Here is an 18,988-nt window from a genome sequence, read left to right on the forward strand (position 1 = left end):
GCCCCGGTAACCGCCGGTCACCGCCGATCCTCGGCTCCGCTCGGCGAGCTTCCTCCCGGTCTGGAAGCATGGGGGACCCCTCGTCCCGGAGGGGCTCCCAGCCCCCTGGGCAGCAGCAAGGCAGCTGGGAGCAGGCCGAGGAATACGGCGAGGATGAGCAGGACCTGATGGGCGGCCCGGCGTACCAGGCCGGCATGCCCATGTACCAGGCCTACCCGGGGGAGGACGCAGGTATGGGCGGCCTGGACTACCCAGGCATGGACATGGGCTACGCCCCCGAGTACCAGCCCCTCGCCTACCAGGGAGCCGAGTTCGCCAGCGGCCTCCCCATGAGCCCGGGCCTCTACCAGCCCATGGAGTCTCCTTACCAGGAGCCGGGGGTCGGCCTCCTCACCCAGTACAACCTGTACCCCGACGACGACCAGGACCTCGAAGAAAGCCCGCAGCACGGGCCCTACCTGAGGGACGACCCGACGCTGGGGCCCTCGGAGCCGGCCTTCATGTCCTTCACCAGGGACGTGCCGGAGCCTGAGCCTCGCGAGCTGGCCGTGCAGAACGCCAAGGCCTACCTGCTGCAGACCAGCGCCAGCTGCGACCTCAGCCTGTGAGAGGGGAGGGGTCTGCGGGGAGGGGGGCACCTCCCCCCACCTCGCATCTTAGCCAGAGTCAGGGACGAGAGCCTCCAGCCACACAGCCCCTGACACCGCAGACCAGTCCGAACCAGAGAGGGTGGGTCTCTTATCCAAGATCACACAGCCACAGAGCAGCAGCAGGTAGTTTGGCTCCTGAAGACCTGTGCAGTTTTCTGTTTAACATATCATCTCACTATGTAGCCCAAGGCTGGCCTCAAACTCACAATCCTCTAGACTCAGTCTCCCAAGTGTTGTGATTACAGGTGTGCACCACCATGCCTGGCTAGACCCTGTACTTATACACTAAACTTCCCTGCTTGAAGAAGGTACTTGCCAGAAGCGCTGAGCTGCTATCAGGTACTCAGCTCAACATTCTTGGGGAGTGAATGGAGGGTTGCTGTTCAAAGCCAGGTCTGGCAGGAAAGTCTTAAGACTCATCTGTCTCCAATGAACCAGCAAAGAGGTAGAAATGGAGCTGTGGCTCAAGCAAAAAAAAAAAAAAAAACCCTCAAGGACAGACAGCACCCAGGCCCTGAGTTCAAGTCCCAGGATTGGCACACATACACACTAATAACAACAGCAATAATAATTAATAAGGCAACAGTAAGGACTAAGGGAAAAAAGGCAGGAGGAGGGGGTGCAGTATGGGGAGAACCTGTCCAGATAACTGGGTGGTATCCCCTACCCATTCCCCAAAATTGATTTCTAGTCACTCACTGCTCCTACCTCAGACCCCAGAACCCTGTCAGAATTGACTTGTTGGTGTTCTAGCAACACAACAAAACCTCACTACTGGGAGCTTCGCGGCCTCTTCTTGCAATTCCCTGGCCAGTGTTTCCTCTTCTTCCCCTTCCCAACTTCAGTGAGGGTCCTCCATGCTCAACACTGGTCACCATGCCGGTGGCTTGCACCTGTAACCCCAGCTTCTCAGGAGGCTGAGATCTGATAATTGTGGTTCAAAACCAGCCTGGGCAAGAAACTGTGAGACTCTTATTTCCAATAAACCACTCAGAAAACTGGAAGGGATGCTGTGGCTCAAGTGCTAGCCTTGAGCTGAAGAGCTGAGGGACAGCTCCCAGCCCCAGAGTTCAAGTCCCATGACTGACTATCCAAAAAAAAAAAAACAAAACCTCACAACCAGGCACTGGTGGCTCACACCTGTAATCCCAGCTGTGGAGGCTGAGGCCTTGAGGGTCACAGTTCAAAAGCCAGCTTGGGCCAAATACGCACAGGGGACTCCATCTCCAAAATAGCAAGCAAAAAAGCTGAGCTGAAGGTGTGGCTCAAGTGGTAAAAGTACCAGCAAGTTGAATAAAGACAAGGTCCTGAGTTCAAGCCCCAGAACTGGTACACGAAAGAATCGTTCACAAAGCACTTTGTACATGGCAGGTTTCTTGCATATGTATCCTGTGAAATTGCCCCAGTTTGGTCCCCAAGGTCCCATTTTTGTATGAGTGCTGAACTCAACTCTCTGAAACCTCAACTTTCCTCCTCTGGAAAGAAGGGATGTTTATGATTGCACGCGGCCCCGAGTGTCCAGCATAAGTGGATGGAAGCCACACTGACCCCACACACACACACATTCCTCCAACAAGCAGGCACACCTCCCTGAAGACCTCTGCACACTTCCAACCTTCCCTGTAAGCCAAGGAAGTTTTGCTCCTGCTTTTCCAATTTTTTTTTCCTTTTTCTTTTTCTTGCCATATCGCATTGGCTGTGACCTCCAGAATAGCTAAATAGAAGGGTGGTGGTTTCATTTTGGTTTTTGGTTAGTGCTGGGGTTTCGACTTGAGGTATAGGCACTGTCTCAGGTTTTTTTGCTCAAGGCTGGCACTCTACCACTTGAGCCACAGCACCACTTCTGACTTTTTTTCTTTTCGCTTATGTGGTGCTGAGGAATCGAACCCAGGGCCTCATGCATGCAAGGCAAGCACTCTACCACTGAGCCACATTTCCAATGTTATCCCTTCCCTTGAGCTCCCCTGGTTTTCCCTTCCCTCCCCACCCCAAGTTTATACCTACAGTTCATTATCAACATGGTGTCCAATGAGCACCACTGCTGCATTTGTTCACCTTTTGTCTGTGCCCCCCTCACCCTCCCAAAGACACACAAATGAACAAATAACACAAAAAGAACAAAAGCAGCAACAGAGAAAACATCTAAGCATTGCTCTTTTGTGTTCCCCTCCTAAGAGTATCCTCGTTTGGACTCACTGTGTGTCTAAATAGAAAGTATTAAAGGACATTCTGCTTGGTGCCCATGGCTCATGCCTGTAATCCTGACTACTCAGGAAGCTGAGATCTGAGGATCCTGGTTGGAGGCCATGAGACTCTTATCTCCAATGAACCAGCAAAAAGCTAGAGGTGAAGCAGTGAGTCAAGTGGTGGTACAGCACCAGCCTTGAGCAAAAAAAAAAAAAAAAAAAAGGCTAAGGGATAGCGCCCAGGCCCTCAGTTCAAGCCTCAATACTGGCACAAAAAGCAAATAAGGATGACCTGACTGGGGCTGGGAAGGTGGCTCAGTGGTAGAGTGCTTGCCTTGCATGCATGAGGCCCTGGGTTCGATTCCTCAGCACCACATAAGCAGAAAAAGCCAGAAGTAGCATTGTGGCTCAAGTGGTAGAGCGCTTGCCTTGAGCTGAAGAGCTGAGGGACAGTGCCCAGACCTAGAGTTCAAGCCCAGGACTGGCAAAAAAAAAAAAAAAAAAAAAGGATGACCTGATTTGTGGCCAGCCTAGACTACACACTGACACCTGCGTGCCTCCCCCTGCCTGACACGTTCACGTGCTGCCCACTGTCCTCATCATTAGGGTGCCAACTACAGGGGCAGGGCGGTTGTCTGTCCCTCCCAGGGTCCCCAGGGCCAAGCGCCAGGCGGCAGCCTCACCTTCCCCTCCTCCGGGGAGGCAGGTACGAACACCTGGTGAACCTGCTGACCAAGATCCTCAACGAGCGACCGGAGGACCCGCTGTCCATCCTGGAATCTCTGAACCGCACCACGCAGTGGGAATGGTTCCACCCCAAACTGGACACGCTGCGGGACGACCCTGAACTGCAGCCCACCTACGAGATGGCGGAGAAGCAGAAGGCGCTGTTCCTGCGGACCAGCGCTGGCGGGGAGGGCGAGCAGGAGATGGAAGAAGAGGTGGTGAGTGGGCCAGGGGGCGGGGCCTGAGACGGGGCTGACGGGAGGGATTGGAGGGGTCTGGGGATGGGCGGGGCCTGAGGGCAGGCGGGGCTGGGGTTGTATGGGGCCTGGGACGGGCGGGTGGGGCTGGGCGTGGTCTTGGCGTGGGCCGTACTTTGTGGGCGTGGCCTGGTGATGGGCGGGGCCTGGTGATGTGCTGTACAGGTTGGACGGGACCTGTGGTAGGCGGTGTCCTTGGAGTGGGCGGGGTATGTATGGGCGGGGCCTGGTGATGGGCGGGGCCTGGTGATGTGCTGTCCGGGTTGGACGGGGCCTTGGTGGGCGGTGCCCTTGTGGGCGGGCCCTTGGAGCGGGCGGGGTCGGTGTGGGCGGGGCCTTGGGGATGGACGGGCTCTCAGCCCCCCTGAGTAGTTAGGCTGACACGTGTGAGCCACCTGCGCCAGGCTCGCTGCTAACTTTTGTCGTCGTTCTGTTCTTCGCCTCCCCAGTAGCTGGGATTCCAGGTATGAGTCACCTGGCCCGGCTGAAGTTCCTTAACTCGGTGCTTCACGGAGCTCGCGTTTCCTCTTTTGCAGGGTGAGACCCCGGTGCCCAACATCATGGAGACGGCCTTCTACTTCGAGCAAGCGGGCGTGGGGCTGAGCGCCGACGAGAGCTTCCGCATCTACCTGGCGCTGAAGCAGCTGGTGGAGCAGCAGCCCATCCACACCTGCCGCTTCTGGGGCAAGATCCTGGGGCTGAGCTGCAGCTACCTGGTGGCCGAGGTGGAGTTCCGGGAGGGCGAGGAGGAGGGCGAGGAGGAGGAGATGGAGGAGATGCTGGAGGGCGAGGCGCTGGAGGGGCACGAGGAGGAGGGCGAGGAGGACGAGGAGAAGGAGGTGGACACGGTCCCCAAGCCCCAGTGGAAGCCGCCGCCCACCGTCCCCAAGGAGGAGAGCCGCACTGGGGCCAACAAGTACCTGTACTTCGTGTGCAGCGAGCCGGGCCGCGCGTGGACGCGGCTCCCGCACGTGACGCCTGCGCAGATCGTGCAGGCCCGCAGGATCAAGAAGTTCTTCACCGGCCACCTGGACGCGCCCGTCACCAGCTTCCCGCCCTTCCCGGGCAACGAGGCCAACTACCTGCGCGCGCAGATCGCCCGCATCTCCGCCGCCACGCACATCAGCCCGCTCGGCTTCTACCAGTTTGGGGAGGAGGAGGGTGACGAGGAGGAGGAGGGTGGCGCCGGACGCGACTCCTTCGAGGAGAACCCCGACTTCGAGGGCATCCCCGTGCTCGAGCTCGTGGACTCCATGGCCAACTGGGTCCACCACACCCAGCACATCCTGCCGCAGGTGCTCGGGGCGGGCCCCGGGCCCCGCGGGGGGAGGGAGCCCCACCCACCCCACGCCATCCCGGCTCCCCACAGCAGGGCTGGGCACCCCAGTGAGTTATACACACCCATCCTCTCTGCCATCCGCCCATCAGTTCCATCTATCCATCCAGCCACCATCCACCCATTCATCTGATCCTCAGTCTACCCATCGGCCCATCGACCCATCCATCCTCCATCCTCCTTTCCATCATCCATCCATCTTTCTGGCAATCTATCTACCCATCCACCCATCCATCTATGCATCTACCCATCCATCCATCCTCCATCCATCATCCCTTCAACCTTTCTTCCTTCCTTTCCATCCATCTTTCTGTCATTCCCATCTATCCTAAACATCATCCATCTTTCTCACCACCCATTTATCCATTCACCCATCTACTCATCTGTCCCATTCATCCATCTTCTGTCCACCCATCCTTCCATTCATCCACTCATCCACATCATTCAGCCTCCCATCCATTCTTCTGCCCATCCATCCATCTACTCATCCATTCATCTTTCCACCCTTCCATCCGTCCATCCGTCCATCTATACATCTATCCTTTCATCCATCCATTCATCCTTCCATTCATCCACTCATCCACATCATCCATCTTTCCATCTATCCATCCACCCATCCATTCTTCTGCCCATCCATCTTATACTGGCACTATTCATCCATTCATTTTTCCATCCATCCATCCTTGCATGCTGACATATACCTATAATCCCAGCTCCTGAGAGGCCGAAGCAAGAGGATTGTGTTTCAAGACAGAAAAAAAACAAAACACACTATTTGCCTCTTGAGGGTCTCCCTAAACCCAGCAGCCCAGTGGAAGAGGCGCCTGCTCCCCCCACTTCACAGAAGAGCAAAGGCAGGCAGTGCTGTCGCCCATGTGTCTGTCCCCCAGGCCTGCTGAGCCCGTTCCGCCCCCAGGGCCGCTGCACGTGGGTGAATCCTTTGCAGAAGACAGACGAGGAGGAGGAGTTGGGGGAGGAGGAGGAGAAAGCGGATGAGGCCATGGAGGAGGTTGAGCAGGAGGTTGGGCCTCCACTGCTGACCCCACTCTCGGAAGATGCTGGTAAGCCTCCTCCGGGCACCAGCTCCCGTAGCTGGGGAAAGAGGTGGACACAGAGGGGTCATCTGTGAGGTCCACCCAACCCACCTCATTGGCTCTGCCACTTACAATGCAGACACCGGGATGCCCACTTCCTCAGGGGCTCCTGGAGTTCAGAGCCCAACTCACCCCCCCCATCCCCCAGGCCAGGTGAGCTTGAACTGGGGTTGGATGAATGGACAGGAAGTGACTGAGATGGAGGGAAGAGGAGAGAGAGGCTGGGAGTCTGAGGAACCTGAGGATGAACCCCAAGTTTTTTGTTGGTCGTGGGCCTGGGTGCCGTCCCTCAGCTCTTCAGCTCAAGGCAAGCGCTCTACCACTCGAGCCACAGAGCCACTTCCAGTTTTCTGGTGGTTTATTGGAGATAAGAGTCTCACGGACTTTCCTACCCGGGCTGGCTTTGTTTGAACCGTGATCCTCAGATCTCAGCCTCCTGAGTAGCTAGGATTTACAGGAGTGAGCCAACCACACCTGTTAGTGAATTGCAATTCTATGAGCAAAGAGCCTGGGCCCTGCCTTCAGCACCCTGTGCGCCACCGAGGGTCCCACTGGGAGGAAAATCCTGACCATCAAAGCCTGGCTCTGCTGGGGCCCTTGTCACCCGGCTTCATGCCCCCCCCTTGCAGGTGACTGTCCCCATTTCCTGGGTGCAGTCACTGAGGCTCAGGTGAGGCACTTGAGGCCTCAGCAGGGGAAGGGTCCAGAGCCAGGGAATCAAGCCGGACAGGTGTCACAGTTCTGCACATGCTCTCTGATCCTCCTCCCTTCTCTCCTCCCCTGGGGACTGGGCAGGGCGCGGGGACCCCCTGGCCACACCGTCCCTCTCTGTTGGCCTCCTGCAGAGGTCATGCACATGTCACCGTGGACTACTCGTCTCTCCTGCAGCCTCTGCCCTCAGTACTCCGTGGCCGTGGTCCGCTCCAATCTCTGGCCGGGGGCCTATGCCTATGCTAGTGGCAAGTAAGTCTTGTCCTTGTCTCTCCCCACCCTCACCCCCCCCCCCGAAAAAAAAGCCCCTGAGGATTTCCTAGGCAACCCACCAAAGGGGCAGGGATTACAAAGAGCCCCTCAGGAGGCCCAAGGCAATGACCCTCTTACCCAAGGGTTCCACTGGGGCTAAAATAAGAATTCTCAAGTCTGAGCAGGGTACAGGGCCCAGTGACGCACTCCTGTAATCCCAGCACCCTAGAGGTACAAGCAGGAGGATTCAGGCTTTGACAGCAGCCTGGGCTATATTGCAAGGCTGTCATAAAACAACAGCAAATCCCAGACCAAAGCTGTGAGTTCCTTGGAGGGAACAGAGGGCCAGAGAGGGGAAGGGCCTGTCTCAAGGTCATACAGCACAGGTGTCAGGCCATCCTGTCTGCAGCTCCTCTGTGGGGAGTCTCCCTTGGTCTCTGGACAGTTCTTCCTATTAGGACGGTCTTTCCCCCATGAGGCAAAAGTCTAGACCACGAGGATCCCACCAGTTGCTCCCAAAAGACTGATGAGCCGAAGCCACCTCTGCATTTGCCTCTCCCAGTAATGCATCTGGATGGTCGCCATGGGGAGCCCTTTGGCTCAGCCTAGACCCAGAGTTGCTGCATTACCAGCTCTGTCCACCAGATGGCAGGGTGACCACACTGCGCGTGAACCTTTTCTTTTTGTAAACCAATTATGGGAATCGGGACCTGTATTCCAGGTTCTGGAGTTTCATTTTAACCACAGTTTTGGGAATTATCATCCATCATCCATCATCATCATCATCATCATCATCATCATCATCATCATCATCATCATCATCATCATCATCATCATTGTTGTTTGTGTTAGTAATAAGGCTTGAACTCTGAACCTGTATGCTGATCCTTGGATTTTGCATGTATGTGTATATATACCAGTCCTGGGTTTTGAACGCAAGGCCTGGGGGCTATTCCTGAGCTTTATTGCTCAAGGATGCTAGTGCTCTACCACTTGAACTACAGCTCTACTTCCACGTTTTTTTTCCAGTCCTGAAGCTTGAACTCAGGACCTGAGCACTGTCCTTGAGTCTCTCTGCTCAAGGCTAGTGCTCTACCACTTGAGCCACAGCACCACTTCTGGCCTTTTCTGTTTATGTGTTGCTGAGGAATCGAACCCAGAGCTTCATGCATGCTAGACAAGCACAATTATCACTAAGCCACATTCCCAGCCCCCACTTCCAGCTTTTTAAATTGGAGATAAGGAGTCTCACAGACTTTTCTTCCTAGGCTGGCTTTGAACTGTGATCCTCAGATCTCAGCCTCCTGAGTAACAAGGATGACAGGTATAAGCCATCACTGCTCAACTTTGTCCCTTAGATTTTTTTTTTTTGCTCAAGGTGGGTGCTGTACCACTTGAGCCACAGCCTGACTTCCAGCTTGTTGCTAGTTAACTAGAGATCAGGGTCTCAAAAACTTTCCTGCCTAGGCTGCCTTCAAACTATGATCTCAGCCTCCTGAGTAGCTAAGATGACAGGCATGAGCCACTGGAGCCTGGCAATGCACATCCCAATTTGAATGATAAATATTTATGAGAAATCCTTGACTTTTGCCAAGCTTGGTGGCACACACTAGAGATCCCAGAGCTGAGGTGGCAGAGGTAGGAAGATGAAGAATTGGAGGCTGGGCTATACTGGATCACCCTGCCTCAAGAGCAATTAAGAGAAAGGCAAAACGTAGATTTATGTAGTTGAGTTGTTCCAGGCATGCTTGGGAGCTTTCCAATAACCAAATGAAGTATCAGTTTTATTTTTAGAATGGAAATTAACTAAAATGAAATGAAATGCACTCCACCTAACAACGGCAGAATACACATTCTGCTCAAACACTCATGGAGCACACTTGAGGAAGGGCTACAGACTGAGTCATAAAACAAGTCCCAGAAAACTCAGTGCTTGAGAGTGTGCACACTGCATCCTCTGAGCAGCCTAGATGAAGCTGGAAATTAACAGTGCTGGGAGCGGTGGCACAAGCCTGTCATCCTAAGAATGAGAGACTGACATTCAAAGCAAACCTGGGGCAAAAAACAAGGTCTTCATTTTAACCAATGGTTGAGGCCTCCCAGTAATTCTGGGAAACAGAAATAGGTAGAACAGAGTCCAAGCTAGCTGTGCAAAAATGCAAAAAAGGACACAAGTGGCAAAGCACCTGCTTCTCAAGCCTGAGGCCTTGAGTTCAATCCCTAGTATGAAAAGGAAGAAGGAGAGAGAGAGAGAGAGAGAGAGAGAGAGAGAGAGAGAGAGAGAGAGAGAGAGAGAGAGAGAGAGAGAGAGAGAGAGAGATTGGTTGGAGGCATGGCTCAATTGGTAGAGTACCAGCCAATGAGCAAAATCATCAGATACTGTAAGTGCTGGTCTGGGATGAGAGGGAAGGAGAAAGAGACAGACAGAGACAGAGAGACAAAGGAGAGAGAGACAGACAGACAGGTACTGGTGGCTTATGCCTGTAATCTTGGCTACTCAAGAGGCTGAGTTCTAAGGATCATGGTTCAAATCCAGCCCGGGACAGGAAAGTCCATGAGACTCTTGTATCCAATAAATCACCAGAAAACCAGAAGCGGTGCTATGGATAAAAGTGATAGAGTACTAGTCTTGAGCTGAAGAGCTGAGGGACCACGTCCAGGCCTAGAGTTCAAGCCCCAGAACCAGCACAAAACAAAAAAGATAGGCATTCATGCGTAAGTGAGATATACCTGGAATCCCAGCTACATGGGAGGCCGAGGCAGGAGGGTCACAGATTGAGGCCAGCTGAGGCTACATAGTGAGACTCTATCTAAAAGAAAAAGGGGGGGGGGAGTGGAGGGAGAGAGAAAGATCAATGAGAGAAGGAAATTGGAGAGATTCACAAATGTTGTGACAAACCACACACTCCATAAAGAATCACTGGGTTAAAGAAGTCCCTCGTAAAATGAGGACATGAAGTAGGATTCTGAATTCACCACGCCAGCCGCATGGCTTTCTGGGCACTGTTGCTGTGGGCTGGCCTGTGTGGCACAGGTTCTGGCTAAGTCTCGGTAGAATGGACAGTGAACAGAGACGCTGAGTGGGTACAGTTCCCCAAACTGCTGGTGGCTTGGTAGCCACGTTTGGCCCAGATTTCATCTCACCCTTAAAAGAAATATCTCGGTGTCTCGCTGCCCCTATAGGAAGTTTGAGAACCTGTACATTGGCTGGGGTCACAAGTACAGCCCTGAGAACTTCAACCCTGCCCTGCCAGCCCCCATCCAGCAGGAATACCCCAGCGGCCCCGAGATCATGGAGATGAGCGACCCCACGGTGGAGGAGGAGCAGGCGCTGAAGGCCGCTCAGGAGCAGGCCCTGGCGGCGGCTGAGGAGGAGGAGGAGGACGAGGAGGAGGAGGAGGATGAGGATCTGGAGGACTGAGACTCTCCGGCCCCATTCTGCAGGCAGGCAGACAGCAATGGTCCCTTTACCCATACCCCAGTGCCCATGGTACTTTCCTTGTTCATTTGTGTTTTGCCCCTGGAGGGCAGGGATAGAAAAAGACAGGTCTGTTATTCTTAATAAAATGTCCCCTTGTGTCATGGAGGCTGGGGTCATTGCTTGGTTCACATTTGTTGACCCAGATGCAGGGCTGGTGGGCTCTGCCTGGGCCACAGGCAGGATTTTTTCATTCTTGTTGGTCGTGGGGCCTGAACTCTGGGCCTGGGCACTGTCCCTCAGCTCTTCAGCTCAAGGCTAGCGCTCTACCACTTGAGCCACAGTGCCACTTCTGGCTTTTTCTGCTTATGTGGTGCTGAGGAATTGAACCCAGGGCCTCATGCATGGGAGGCAAGCGCTCTACCACTAAGCCACCTTCCCAGCCTCCATATATTTCATTTCTCCATTTAGCCATCAAACAAGGCCAGCCTCCAATTCACCATCTTCCTGCCTCTCAGTCTCCCCAGTGCTGGGATGACAGGTGTATACCACCATGCCCGGCCACTAAACAATTGTGAAAGCACTTCCTGTCTGCCTAGGCCTGGTCTGGGGGACACAGAAGGGATGAGGTATCTTCTCTACTTCTGCCTTCTCAGGACAGATTTAAACCCAGACAGGGGAATCCAAATTGCAAGATGTGGGGGCTGGGAAGGTAGCTCAGTGGTAGAGTGCTTGCCTTGCATGCATGAGGCGATGAGTTCAATTCCTCAGCACCACATAAGCAGAAAAAGCCAGAAGTGACGCTGTGGCTCAAATGGTAGAGCACTAGCCTTGAGCTGAAGAACTGAGGGACAGCGCCCAGGCCTAGAGTTCAAGCCTCACAACCGACAAAAAAAAAAAAAAAAAAAAAAAAAGAGTGCCAAATTGCAAGATGTGGACAAAACTTTTTTTTTTTATGTTTTCGGTTTGTTTGTTTGTTTTTTGAAACAGGGTCTTGCTGTGTAGTCCAGGCTGGCCTCAAAGATGAGTTCCTCCTGCCTCACCCTTCAGACTGCCAGGACTCCAGGTATACTCTATCATACTTGGGCTCAAAATTAATTATTAAAAGACCAAGAACAGAATAAGACTGCATGTGCAAAAGCCCAATGCCCAAAGGATATGATGAGATGTAAGGGAATAACTTCTCAAACCTCAAAGAGGCAGGAAGTGATGGGTTAGTAGTGAGAGAGGAAATTAGGGTGAAAGCTAGGCAGGCAGTGGCACATACCCGTATGCCTAGCTACTCAGGAGGCTGAGATCTGAGAATTGTGGTTCAAAGCCAGCCAAGGTCGGAAAGCCCATGAGACTGACTATATCTCCAATTCACCAACAAAACTCTGGCCTGAAGGCATAGCTCAAGTGATAAGAGTACGAGGCCCTGAGACCAAATCCCAGTACCATGAGATAGAGAGAGAGAAAAAAAGTTAACTTCTGTATAACATTTTAGAGCCAGGTGTGGTGACAGCAATCACATCTGTAATCCCAGCTACTTAGGAGGTGGATGTAGGAGAATCATGCATTCAAGGTCAGCTTGGACACATGTTGGCAAGACCTTCTCTCAAAGGAAAAGACAAAAGGCCTAGGGGAGAGGAGGGGAGGCATAGCACTGGTCCAGCATGGTGAATGCCTGTGTTCAAACCCTAGTAGCACCACCATCAAAAAAAAAAAAGTTGGAGCTCTGTGGTCATTTGGGAACTCAGTGGGGAGCAGTGGAGGTCAGGGGGTGCATTGTAGATAGTGTAAGAACAGAGTCATCACCTAGGACCAGTTGTGACATCATGGGAAAGCGGTGGGACCAGCCCTTCTCCAGAGGGTCCCTCCGTTGCTAGGCAAACGGTTCCCAGGGCAACGTTGTTAGGGACCCGAGCTTTCCTCTTGGCCACGCCTCCTCCTCGCAGGCCACGCCCTGTAGCCAACCACAAGTCTGTCACAGGCACGGAGGTCACACCCACCCATTAGCCACGCCCACACCCAGAACCGTTACCCGAGCGACCAACGGGGTTGGTCCCGCCTCTTCATTCAGGTGCCAATCGAAGAAGCGTCTCCAAGGTGACGACCCTACGTCTTCCGGCTCGGGGCCTGCGGCTTCCGGCTGGGGGCCCGGCTGCGGGCGGAGGTCCGACAGCGGCGGGGCCCGGGGGGCGCCCAAGATGGCGGCGGGCGGCGCGGAGGGCGGCTCGGGCCCCGGCGCCACCATGGGGGACTGCGCGGAGATCAAGTCGCAGTTCCGCACCCGGGAGGGCTTCTACAAGCTGCTCCCCGGCGACGGCGCCGCCCGCAGGCCGGGGCCCGCTTCCGCGCAGCCCCCGGCGCCGCCGCAGCCCCCGCAGCCCCCGCCCGGCCCGGCCTCCGCCTCGGGCCCCGGCGCCGCCGCCGGCCCCGCGTCTTCCCCGCCGCCCGCAGGCCCGGGGCCTGGGCCCGCGCTGCCCGCCGTGCGCCTCAGCCTGGTGCGCCTCGGGGAGCCCGACGGGCCCGGGGAGCCGCCCGCCACGCCCGCGGGGCTGGGCGCCGGCGGGGACCGCGTCTGCTTCAACTTGGGCCGCGAGCTCTATTTCTACCCGGGCTGCTGCCGCCGCGGGAGCCAGCGGGTGAGTGAGGCCCCGCATCGTGGGGGCCTGGGTAGCTGAGTTACGTGTGTGTGGGGGGTGGTTCCCCCCCAAATCTTGGGGTCTAGAGGAAACACCCTAGCTGTGATGAGCATCCTAGGGCGTAGTCTTGCAGGATTCCAGAAGGTGATGGGGGGGGGGGTTCCTCTGCGTTGGGGCTGGGGTGGGAGTGTCTGCAGACGATCTGGGAGGCCAACGAGGAATCCTGGGGTGACACAGGCACTGAGGAGATGGAGGAGAACCTAGAATGGAGGTGTTTGTGTGTGTAGCCGGGGACGATGAAGCTCCTGAAGCCCAGGAGTTCAAGGAGATGCTGGAAATGATGGGGTCTTAGAGGAAACAGTGAATGCAGTCCTAGAGAAAACTGAGGTGTGGAGGTAATGAGGGTCTCTAGGCTGACAGGGTGATGGAGGTGATGGAGGCGCCCTACGCTGGGAAGTCTTCCCTCCAGGGGCATTTATCTCTGAAGGGACGTAGGTCCAGAGGGGTGGGATGCAGTGATGGAGACGCTGAGATGGAGACCGTGAGGGTTGGTGGGTCTCTTAATTGTGACTGAGGTCCTCAGGTTTGAAGGGATGCTGGGCCTCAGAGTCCGTCAGGCTTAGGTGATCCCGAGGTTAAGTCCCAGGAAAGTTGCTGAGGTTATGGACTCTGGGAGGCCTGGAAAAGAATGGAAGCTTGGGAACCCCATCGTGGTGCTGTGGGCAAGGGTATCCCTAAATCCTGGGGGAGAGGCCAGCTTTGGAGAGGCACACTGTAAATGGGGGGGGGGGGCAAGAGCTGTGCTTGTGGTCTAGGTTTTTCCCCAGCTTGTCTGTGATTTGAGTCCCCTTCCTGTCTGTGGTTGCCCCTCCCTCCCTCTCCATCTACCCACTTCCCTCTGGGATTGAACCCTACTTCCTGTTAGTGGTTTTCCCCAACCTCAACTCCCTTTTCCTTCCTCTCAGTGGTCTAAACCCATATACCTCTTCTCCCCCCCCCACAAGTCCATTGACCTCAACAAGCCCATCGACAAGCGGATCTACAAGGGCACCCAGCCTACCTGCCATGACTTCAACCAGTTCACTGCTGCCACGGAGACCATCTCCCTGCTGGTGGGCTTCTCGGCTGGCCAGGTGCAGTACCTGGACCTCATCAAGAAGGACACCAGCAAGCTCTTCAATGAGGAGGTGATTGCAGGCTTCCTCCCACACAGCTCTCTGGGAAGAGGGGTGCTAGCCGTGCTCCCCACACCCAGACTCTGCTGGTCTAACCCTGTGCTCACTGAACACTGTACTACTTAAGGTTTTGTCAGATGATGGTTTAGACATTGTTGTGGTGAGGCTGGCTCAGGCTTATCATCCTCAGGAGGCCGAGATCTGAGGATCACAGTTCAAAGCCAGCCCAGGCAGAAAAGCTTGTGAAAGTCTTATCTCCAGTTATCCATTAAAGTGCCCAAAGTGGAGATGTGGTTGAAAGGGTAGAGCGTTAGGGAATGAGAGGCCCTGTTTTCAAACTGTCAGAAAAGAGAAATCGTAGTGTCCATTTTTCAGGTTGGAAGACCTGAGTCTGGGAGCTGTTCAGGGCTCTTAATGCTCTTGCCATTCATGTTTAATGGTTTTTGGATTCCAGTTCCTGCTGCATCATGTGCTTTGGGAAGGTGATTGTTTCCTGGGCCTCCGTTTCCCCCTTCCACAAAATGGGACCGTTGTGAGATCATCCAGGGAGAGCGCTTGGTGTGGACCAGCTTGGTTCCCAGGGAGGTGCCAGCCCACGACCTGCTCCTGGGCAGGGACTGCTCTTGGGCCTGTCTTCTTGTCTCTGACCCAGAGGAAGTGTTCCTTAAGCGTTCTCAGTGAGCCAGTGGCTGAAGGGAGCGAGGGGACAGTGAATGGATTAAAAATGCATTAGCTTCTTCATTCACAAAATAGTGATCCAGGCGTGGTTCCAGGCACTTCTTGGCCAGCTGAGGGACAGAAGGGCCTGTCCTTGCCTCACGGTCAGGCAGGCTGTGGAGACAGACAGGGAGGCCCAGTGTCTCGACCAGCAAGTGCCCAGGGCTTGAGGAAACCACAGCATGAGAGGGCAGGAGGAATGAATGGCCACCCAAGTGATGTGACATAGGGTCAGGAGGTGACATTGGAATGAGGACCTGAGGAGGCAGAAGACCCCTGGGGAGGGATGTTGGACTAGAGGGAGCAGCTAGGCAGGTTGCACTGAAGCAGGACACTCCACAGGCTGGGAGCAGCAATGCAGGAAAGGAAGAGAGGACAGTGGAGGTAGGTGAGTCCTGGCAAGGAGGTGCCTGTGGCGTCCACCTGGAGGGACACGGAATCCCGAGGAACAGACTCTGAGCCAGGTGGAAATGGTGCAGGACTGCCAGTTTTCTCAGCGCCCAGCGTGTGGGGTGTCACTCTGGACCCCTGGAAATGGTTGGCTCATCACTGGCTGCCTAGAAGTTGAGCAAAGCTGGGTTGCAGTTGCAGAGTGGGGCAGGGCCGTGCTGGGGGCTGACTTGTGTTGAACAGCATCTCTGATGGTCTGGGTGACATTCCTGGGCCAGGTCACAGGCGTTGAGGACTGGCAGGTGGGCCAGGGCTCCGCCCCCCCCCACCTTATTTGTCCATGGACGCTGGGCGGGCCCACAGGAATTGTTGGGTTGGTTGTGAACTGTGAGAAAGGAGGAGCCAAGATGCCTGGAAGGTTTGGACCTGGCCGCTGGCAGATTGGGCCCGTTCGCCTGTGCTCCTGGGAGCTTCTTCAAGGCTGTGCACCGCTCTGCGCCTGCGCGGGCACATGGGCCTGCCTCGCAGCCCATGTGGATGTGGTGTGAATACGCGTCTCACGTTCAGCCTGATCTAGCGAAGATGGAGTCAGGGTTAGATAGGCGCAGGGCAGGCCTCCCGCAGGCTAGACTGTTCCTCTACCGAAGACGGCCACTGAGGCCCCCTGGAGCTCCCTGCGGCCACCTCCCAGGCTGCCCCTCTTCCTCTGCTTGGCGGGCTGGGGCTGGCTTAGGGTCTTGGGGGGTAGGGGGTGGGGGGGACAGGGAGCATCGCCTTTGCCCACGCCCTGCGTCTCCCCCTCAGCGCCTGATTGACAAGACCAAAGTGACCTATCTGAAGTGGCTGCCGGATTCAGAGAACCTGTTCCTGGCTTCTCACGCCAGCGGCCACCTGTACCTGTACAACGTGAGCCACCCCTGCGCCTCGGCGCCGCCCCAGTACAGCCTGCTGAAGCAGGGCGAGGGCTTCGCCGTCTACGCGGCCAAGAGCAAGGCGCCCCGCAACCCGCTGGCCAAGTGGGCGGTGGGGGAGGGGCCCCTCAACGAGTTCGCCTTCTCCCCCGACGGCCGCCACCTGGCCTGTGTCAGCCAGGACGGCTGCCTGCGCGTCTTCCACTTCGACTCCATGCTGCTGCGGGGACTCATGAAGAGCTACTTTGGGGGCCTGCTGTGCGTGTGCTGGAGCCCCGACGGCCGCTACGTGGTGACGGGAGGCGAGGACGACCTGGTCACCGTGTGGTCCTTCACCGAGGGCCGCGTGGTGGCTCGGGGCCACGGTCACAAGTCGTGGGTCAACGCCGTGGCCTTTGACCCCTACACCACGCGGGCCGAGGAGCCGGCATCGGCCAGCAGGGACGGCGACAACGGAGACACGGGGGACCGGAGTGGCGAGGATGATGATGAGGATCCCGAGGCCGGGCCTGGCGGTGGTGGTGGCAGCGGGGCGCCCTTGTCCCCGCTGCCCAGGGCTGGCTCGGTCACCTACCGCTTCGGCTCGGCCGGCCAGGACACGCAGTTCTGCCTGTGGGACCTCACGGAAGACGTGCTGTCCCCGCACCCACCCCTGGCGCGGGCCCGCACCCTCCCGGGCACACCGGGTGCCACGCCGCCAGGCCCAGGCCCTCTGCCCCGCTCCCTGTCCCGCTCCAACAGCCTGCCGCACCCTGCGGGCGGCGGCGGAGGCAAGGCCGGGGCCCCAGGGGCGGCGGCGGCCACGGCGGAAGCCGGGGCACCGTTCAGCATCGGCCGCTTCGCCACCCTCACGCTGCAGGAGCGGCGGGAGCGCGGCGGCGCCGACAAGGAGCACAAGCGCTACCACAGCCTGGGCAACATCAGCCGCGGTGGCTCGGGTGGCGGTGGCGGCGACAAGCCCAGTGGCCCGGCCCCCCGCAGCCGCCTGGATCCTGCCAAGGTCCTGGGCACTGCGCTCTGCCCTCGCATCCACGAGGTGCCGCTGCTCGAGCCACTGGTGTGCAAGAAGATCGCCCAGGAGCGGCTCACGGTCCTGCTGTTCCTGGAGGACTGCATCATCACCGCCTGCCAGGAGGGCCTCATCTGCACCTGGGCCCGGCCCGGCAGGGCGGTGAGTCCCCGCCCCTCGCGCACGCGCCCTGGCCCGTGGGGCTGGCCGGCCCCACTCAGTACAGAGAGGGCAGGACAGCACCCCCCCACCCCCCCACCCCCCCCCCCGCACCCGTGGGCTCTGTTCTCAACACTTGTCACTCTCTTTATGGGGGGGGAGAAATCGGGGTTCTTAGGCTACCAGGGATGAAGTGGAGCCTGGTGCTGTGGCTCTTGGACTGTGAGGTCTGAATCCCCTGTGGAAAGCGAGGGTGGGAGGCTGCTGGGTCCAAGGCTATCCCTCAAGTCCTGTGCCTCAGCAGTCACCCCCTGACTGCTCACCTCTTAGGACAGGGCGCTTTTCAGGCGAGCCCCAGGGGCCCATGGAAGCCTTGGTTTGGGGAGCCCTGGGATCCTAGAACTCAGAACAGTCACAGAGCCTTGGAGGCAGGTGTGGTGGGGTTTGGGGAGTATGACTGAGACCTCCCTCTGTCTCCCTAGTTCACAGACCAGGAGGCCGAGGCCCAGGCAGGGGAAGGAAGTTGGCCCAGGTCACCCAGCGAGTCAGTGGTAGAGGTAGGACCGTCCCCAAGTTCTCTCCCATCCAGCGTCTCAGGACTGCCCCCGCCAAGGCAGGAGGGGGCCCCAGTGCCCCATCTTCTCTCCACCCTCCCCGTCCCCATCCTCGGCCCACGACCCCCCGAGGACAGTGAGGGAGCTGCCGTGTGCTAGGGCACTAGCTGAAGGGCAGGGCCGGGCCCAGCACAGCCTGCACGACTCTGGGCCCCCCCGCAGAAGCCAGTGGGGCCTAACCCTGCCCATATCTGCCTCTCATCCTCCCCAGGGGATCTCCTCCCAGCCAGGCAACTCCCCAAGTGGCACTGTGGTGTGAAGCTGTGGATGCCGGGGGTCCCCACCCCATACCCCCATCCTCCTAGCCGTGACCCTCCCCGCTGGCCTCACGGATCAACGTATTAACAAGACTAACCATGAGCGAAGGACTGCTCCAAGCCCCGGCCCTGCACACCCGTGGGGTCCCCCAGGCGGGCCCAGTGTGGGGAGAGTGGCCTGTGTGGCCTCTTCCTCGTCCCCACCCACTGCCAAGTGCAATGACCTCCCTGGTCTGAAATGTCAGTGTTGTCCCCAGCCCTGTCCCCAGCATGCGACAGGACCCTCGCTGGAGAGTCCTCGCCCACCGGAGCCCCAGCCCCGCAGCAGAGGGCTGCCCCCTCCCCATGCTGTTGTCTGTGCTTCTGAAGAGTGTTAAATCTGGGGGGTTCCCCCTCCCCCGGGCCCTCCTTGTCCCCCAGGACTCTTATTTATACTAAAGTTCCCTGTTTGCACAGCGGCTCTGCTCCCTTTGGGGGGAGGAAGTGTTGGTGCCTTGGG

General features: G+C 57.0%; 2 protein-coding genes across 6 annotated transcripts; both read left to right on the top strand.

Moving 5' to 3' along the window:
- The first annotated feature begins 5 nt into the window (after window positions 1–5).
- Window positions 6–10,778, top strand: LOC138812586 (radial spoke head protein 6 homolog A-like). Of its 4 annotated transcripts, none has more exons than XM_070000557.1 (6): window positions 6–604; window positions 3,543–3,780; window positions 4,356–5,114; window positions 6,072–6,216; window positions 7,095–7,212; window positions 10,396–10,778. In XM_070000557.1, exons 1-6 carry the CDS (start codon window positions 69–71, stop codon window positions 10,631–10,633), a joined length of 2,034 nt encoding a protein of 677 aa, XP_069856658.1. In that variant the 5' UTR covers window positions 6–68; the 3' UTR covers window positions 10,634–10,778. The 4 variants fall into 4 exon arrangements, with proteins under 4 accessions (XP_069856658.1, XP_069856660.1, XP_069856659.1 ...); XM_070000559.1 differs by having other exon boundaries at window positions 10,467–10,778; XM_070000558.1 differs by having other exon boundaries at window positions 7,138–7,212; window positions 10,467–10,778.
- A 1,957-nt stretch (window positions 10,779–12,735) lies between these two features.
- LOC138812900 (dystrophia myotonica WD repeat-containing protein-like) lies at window positions 12,736–18,944 on the top strand. Of its 2 annotated transcripts, XM_070001148.1 has the most exons (5): window positions 12,736–13,257; window positions 14,262–14,444; window positions 16,344–17,621; window positions 18,101–18,175; window positions 18,444–18,944. In XM_070001148.1, exons 1-5 carry the CDS (start codon window positions 12,820–12,822, stop codon window positions 18,489–18,491), a joined length of 2,022 nt encoding a protein of 673 aa, XP_069857249.1. In that variant the 5' UTR covers window positions 12,736–12,819; the 3' UTR covers window positions 18,492–18,944. The 2 variants fall into 2 exon arrangements, with proteins under 2 accessions (XP_069857249.1, XP_069857250.1); XM_070001149.1 differs by lacking the exon at window positions 18,101–18,175.
- The last annotated feature ends 44 nt before the right edge of the window (window positions 18,945–18,988 follow it).

The sequence above is a fragment of the Dipodomys merriami genome, unplaced genomic scaffold (assembly GCF_024711535.1).
Source record: "Dipodomys merriami isolate MVZ:Mamm:240054 unplaced genomic scaffold, mDipMer1.0.p SCAF_57, whole genome shotgun sequence".
Classification (NCBI taxonomy): domain Eukaryota; kingdom Metazoa; phylum Chordata; class Mammalia; order Rodentia; family Heteromyidae; genus Dipodomys; species Dipodomys merriami.

Bases quoted from the DNA above. Each gene is read 5' to 3' on its own strand.
- LOC138812586 (XM_070000557.1), top strand. From the start codon at position 69: ATGGGGGACCCCTCGTCCCGGAGGGGCTCCCAGCCCCCTGGGCAGCAG. The intron at 605-3,542 runs GTGAGAGGGGAG...CCGGGGAGGCAG, and splicing joins GCCAGCTGCGACCTCAGCCT to GTACGAACACCTGGTGAACC. The intron at 3,781-4,355 runs GTGAGTGGGCCA...CCTCTTTTGCAG, and splicing joins AGGAGATGGAAGAAGAGGTG to GGTGAGACCCCGGTGCCCAA.
- LOC138812900 (XM_070001148.1), top strand. From the start codon at position 12,820: ATGGCGGCGGGCGGCGCGGAGGGCGGCTCGGGCCCCGGCGCCACCATG. The intron at 17,622-18,100 runs GTGAGTCCCCGC...CTGTCTCCCTAG, and splicing joins GGGCCCGGCCCGGCAGGGCG to TTCACAGACCAGGAGGCCGA. The intron at 18,176-18,443 runs GTAGGACCGTCC...CATCCTCCCCAG, and splicing joins CCAGCGAGTCAGTGGTAGAG to GGGATCTCCTCCCAGCCAGG.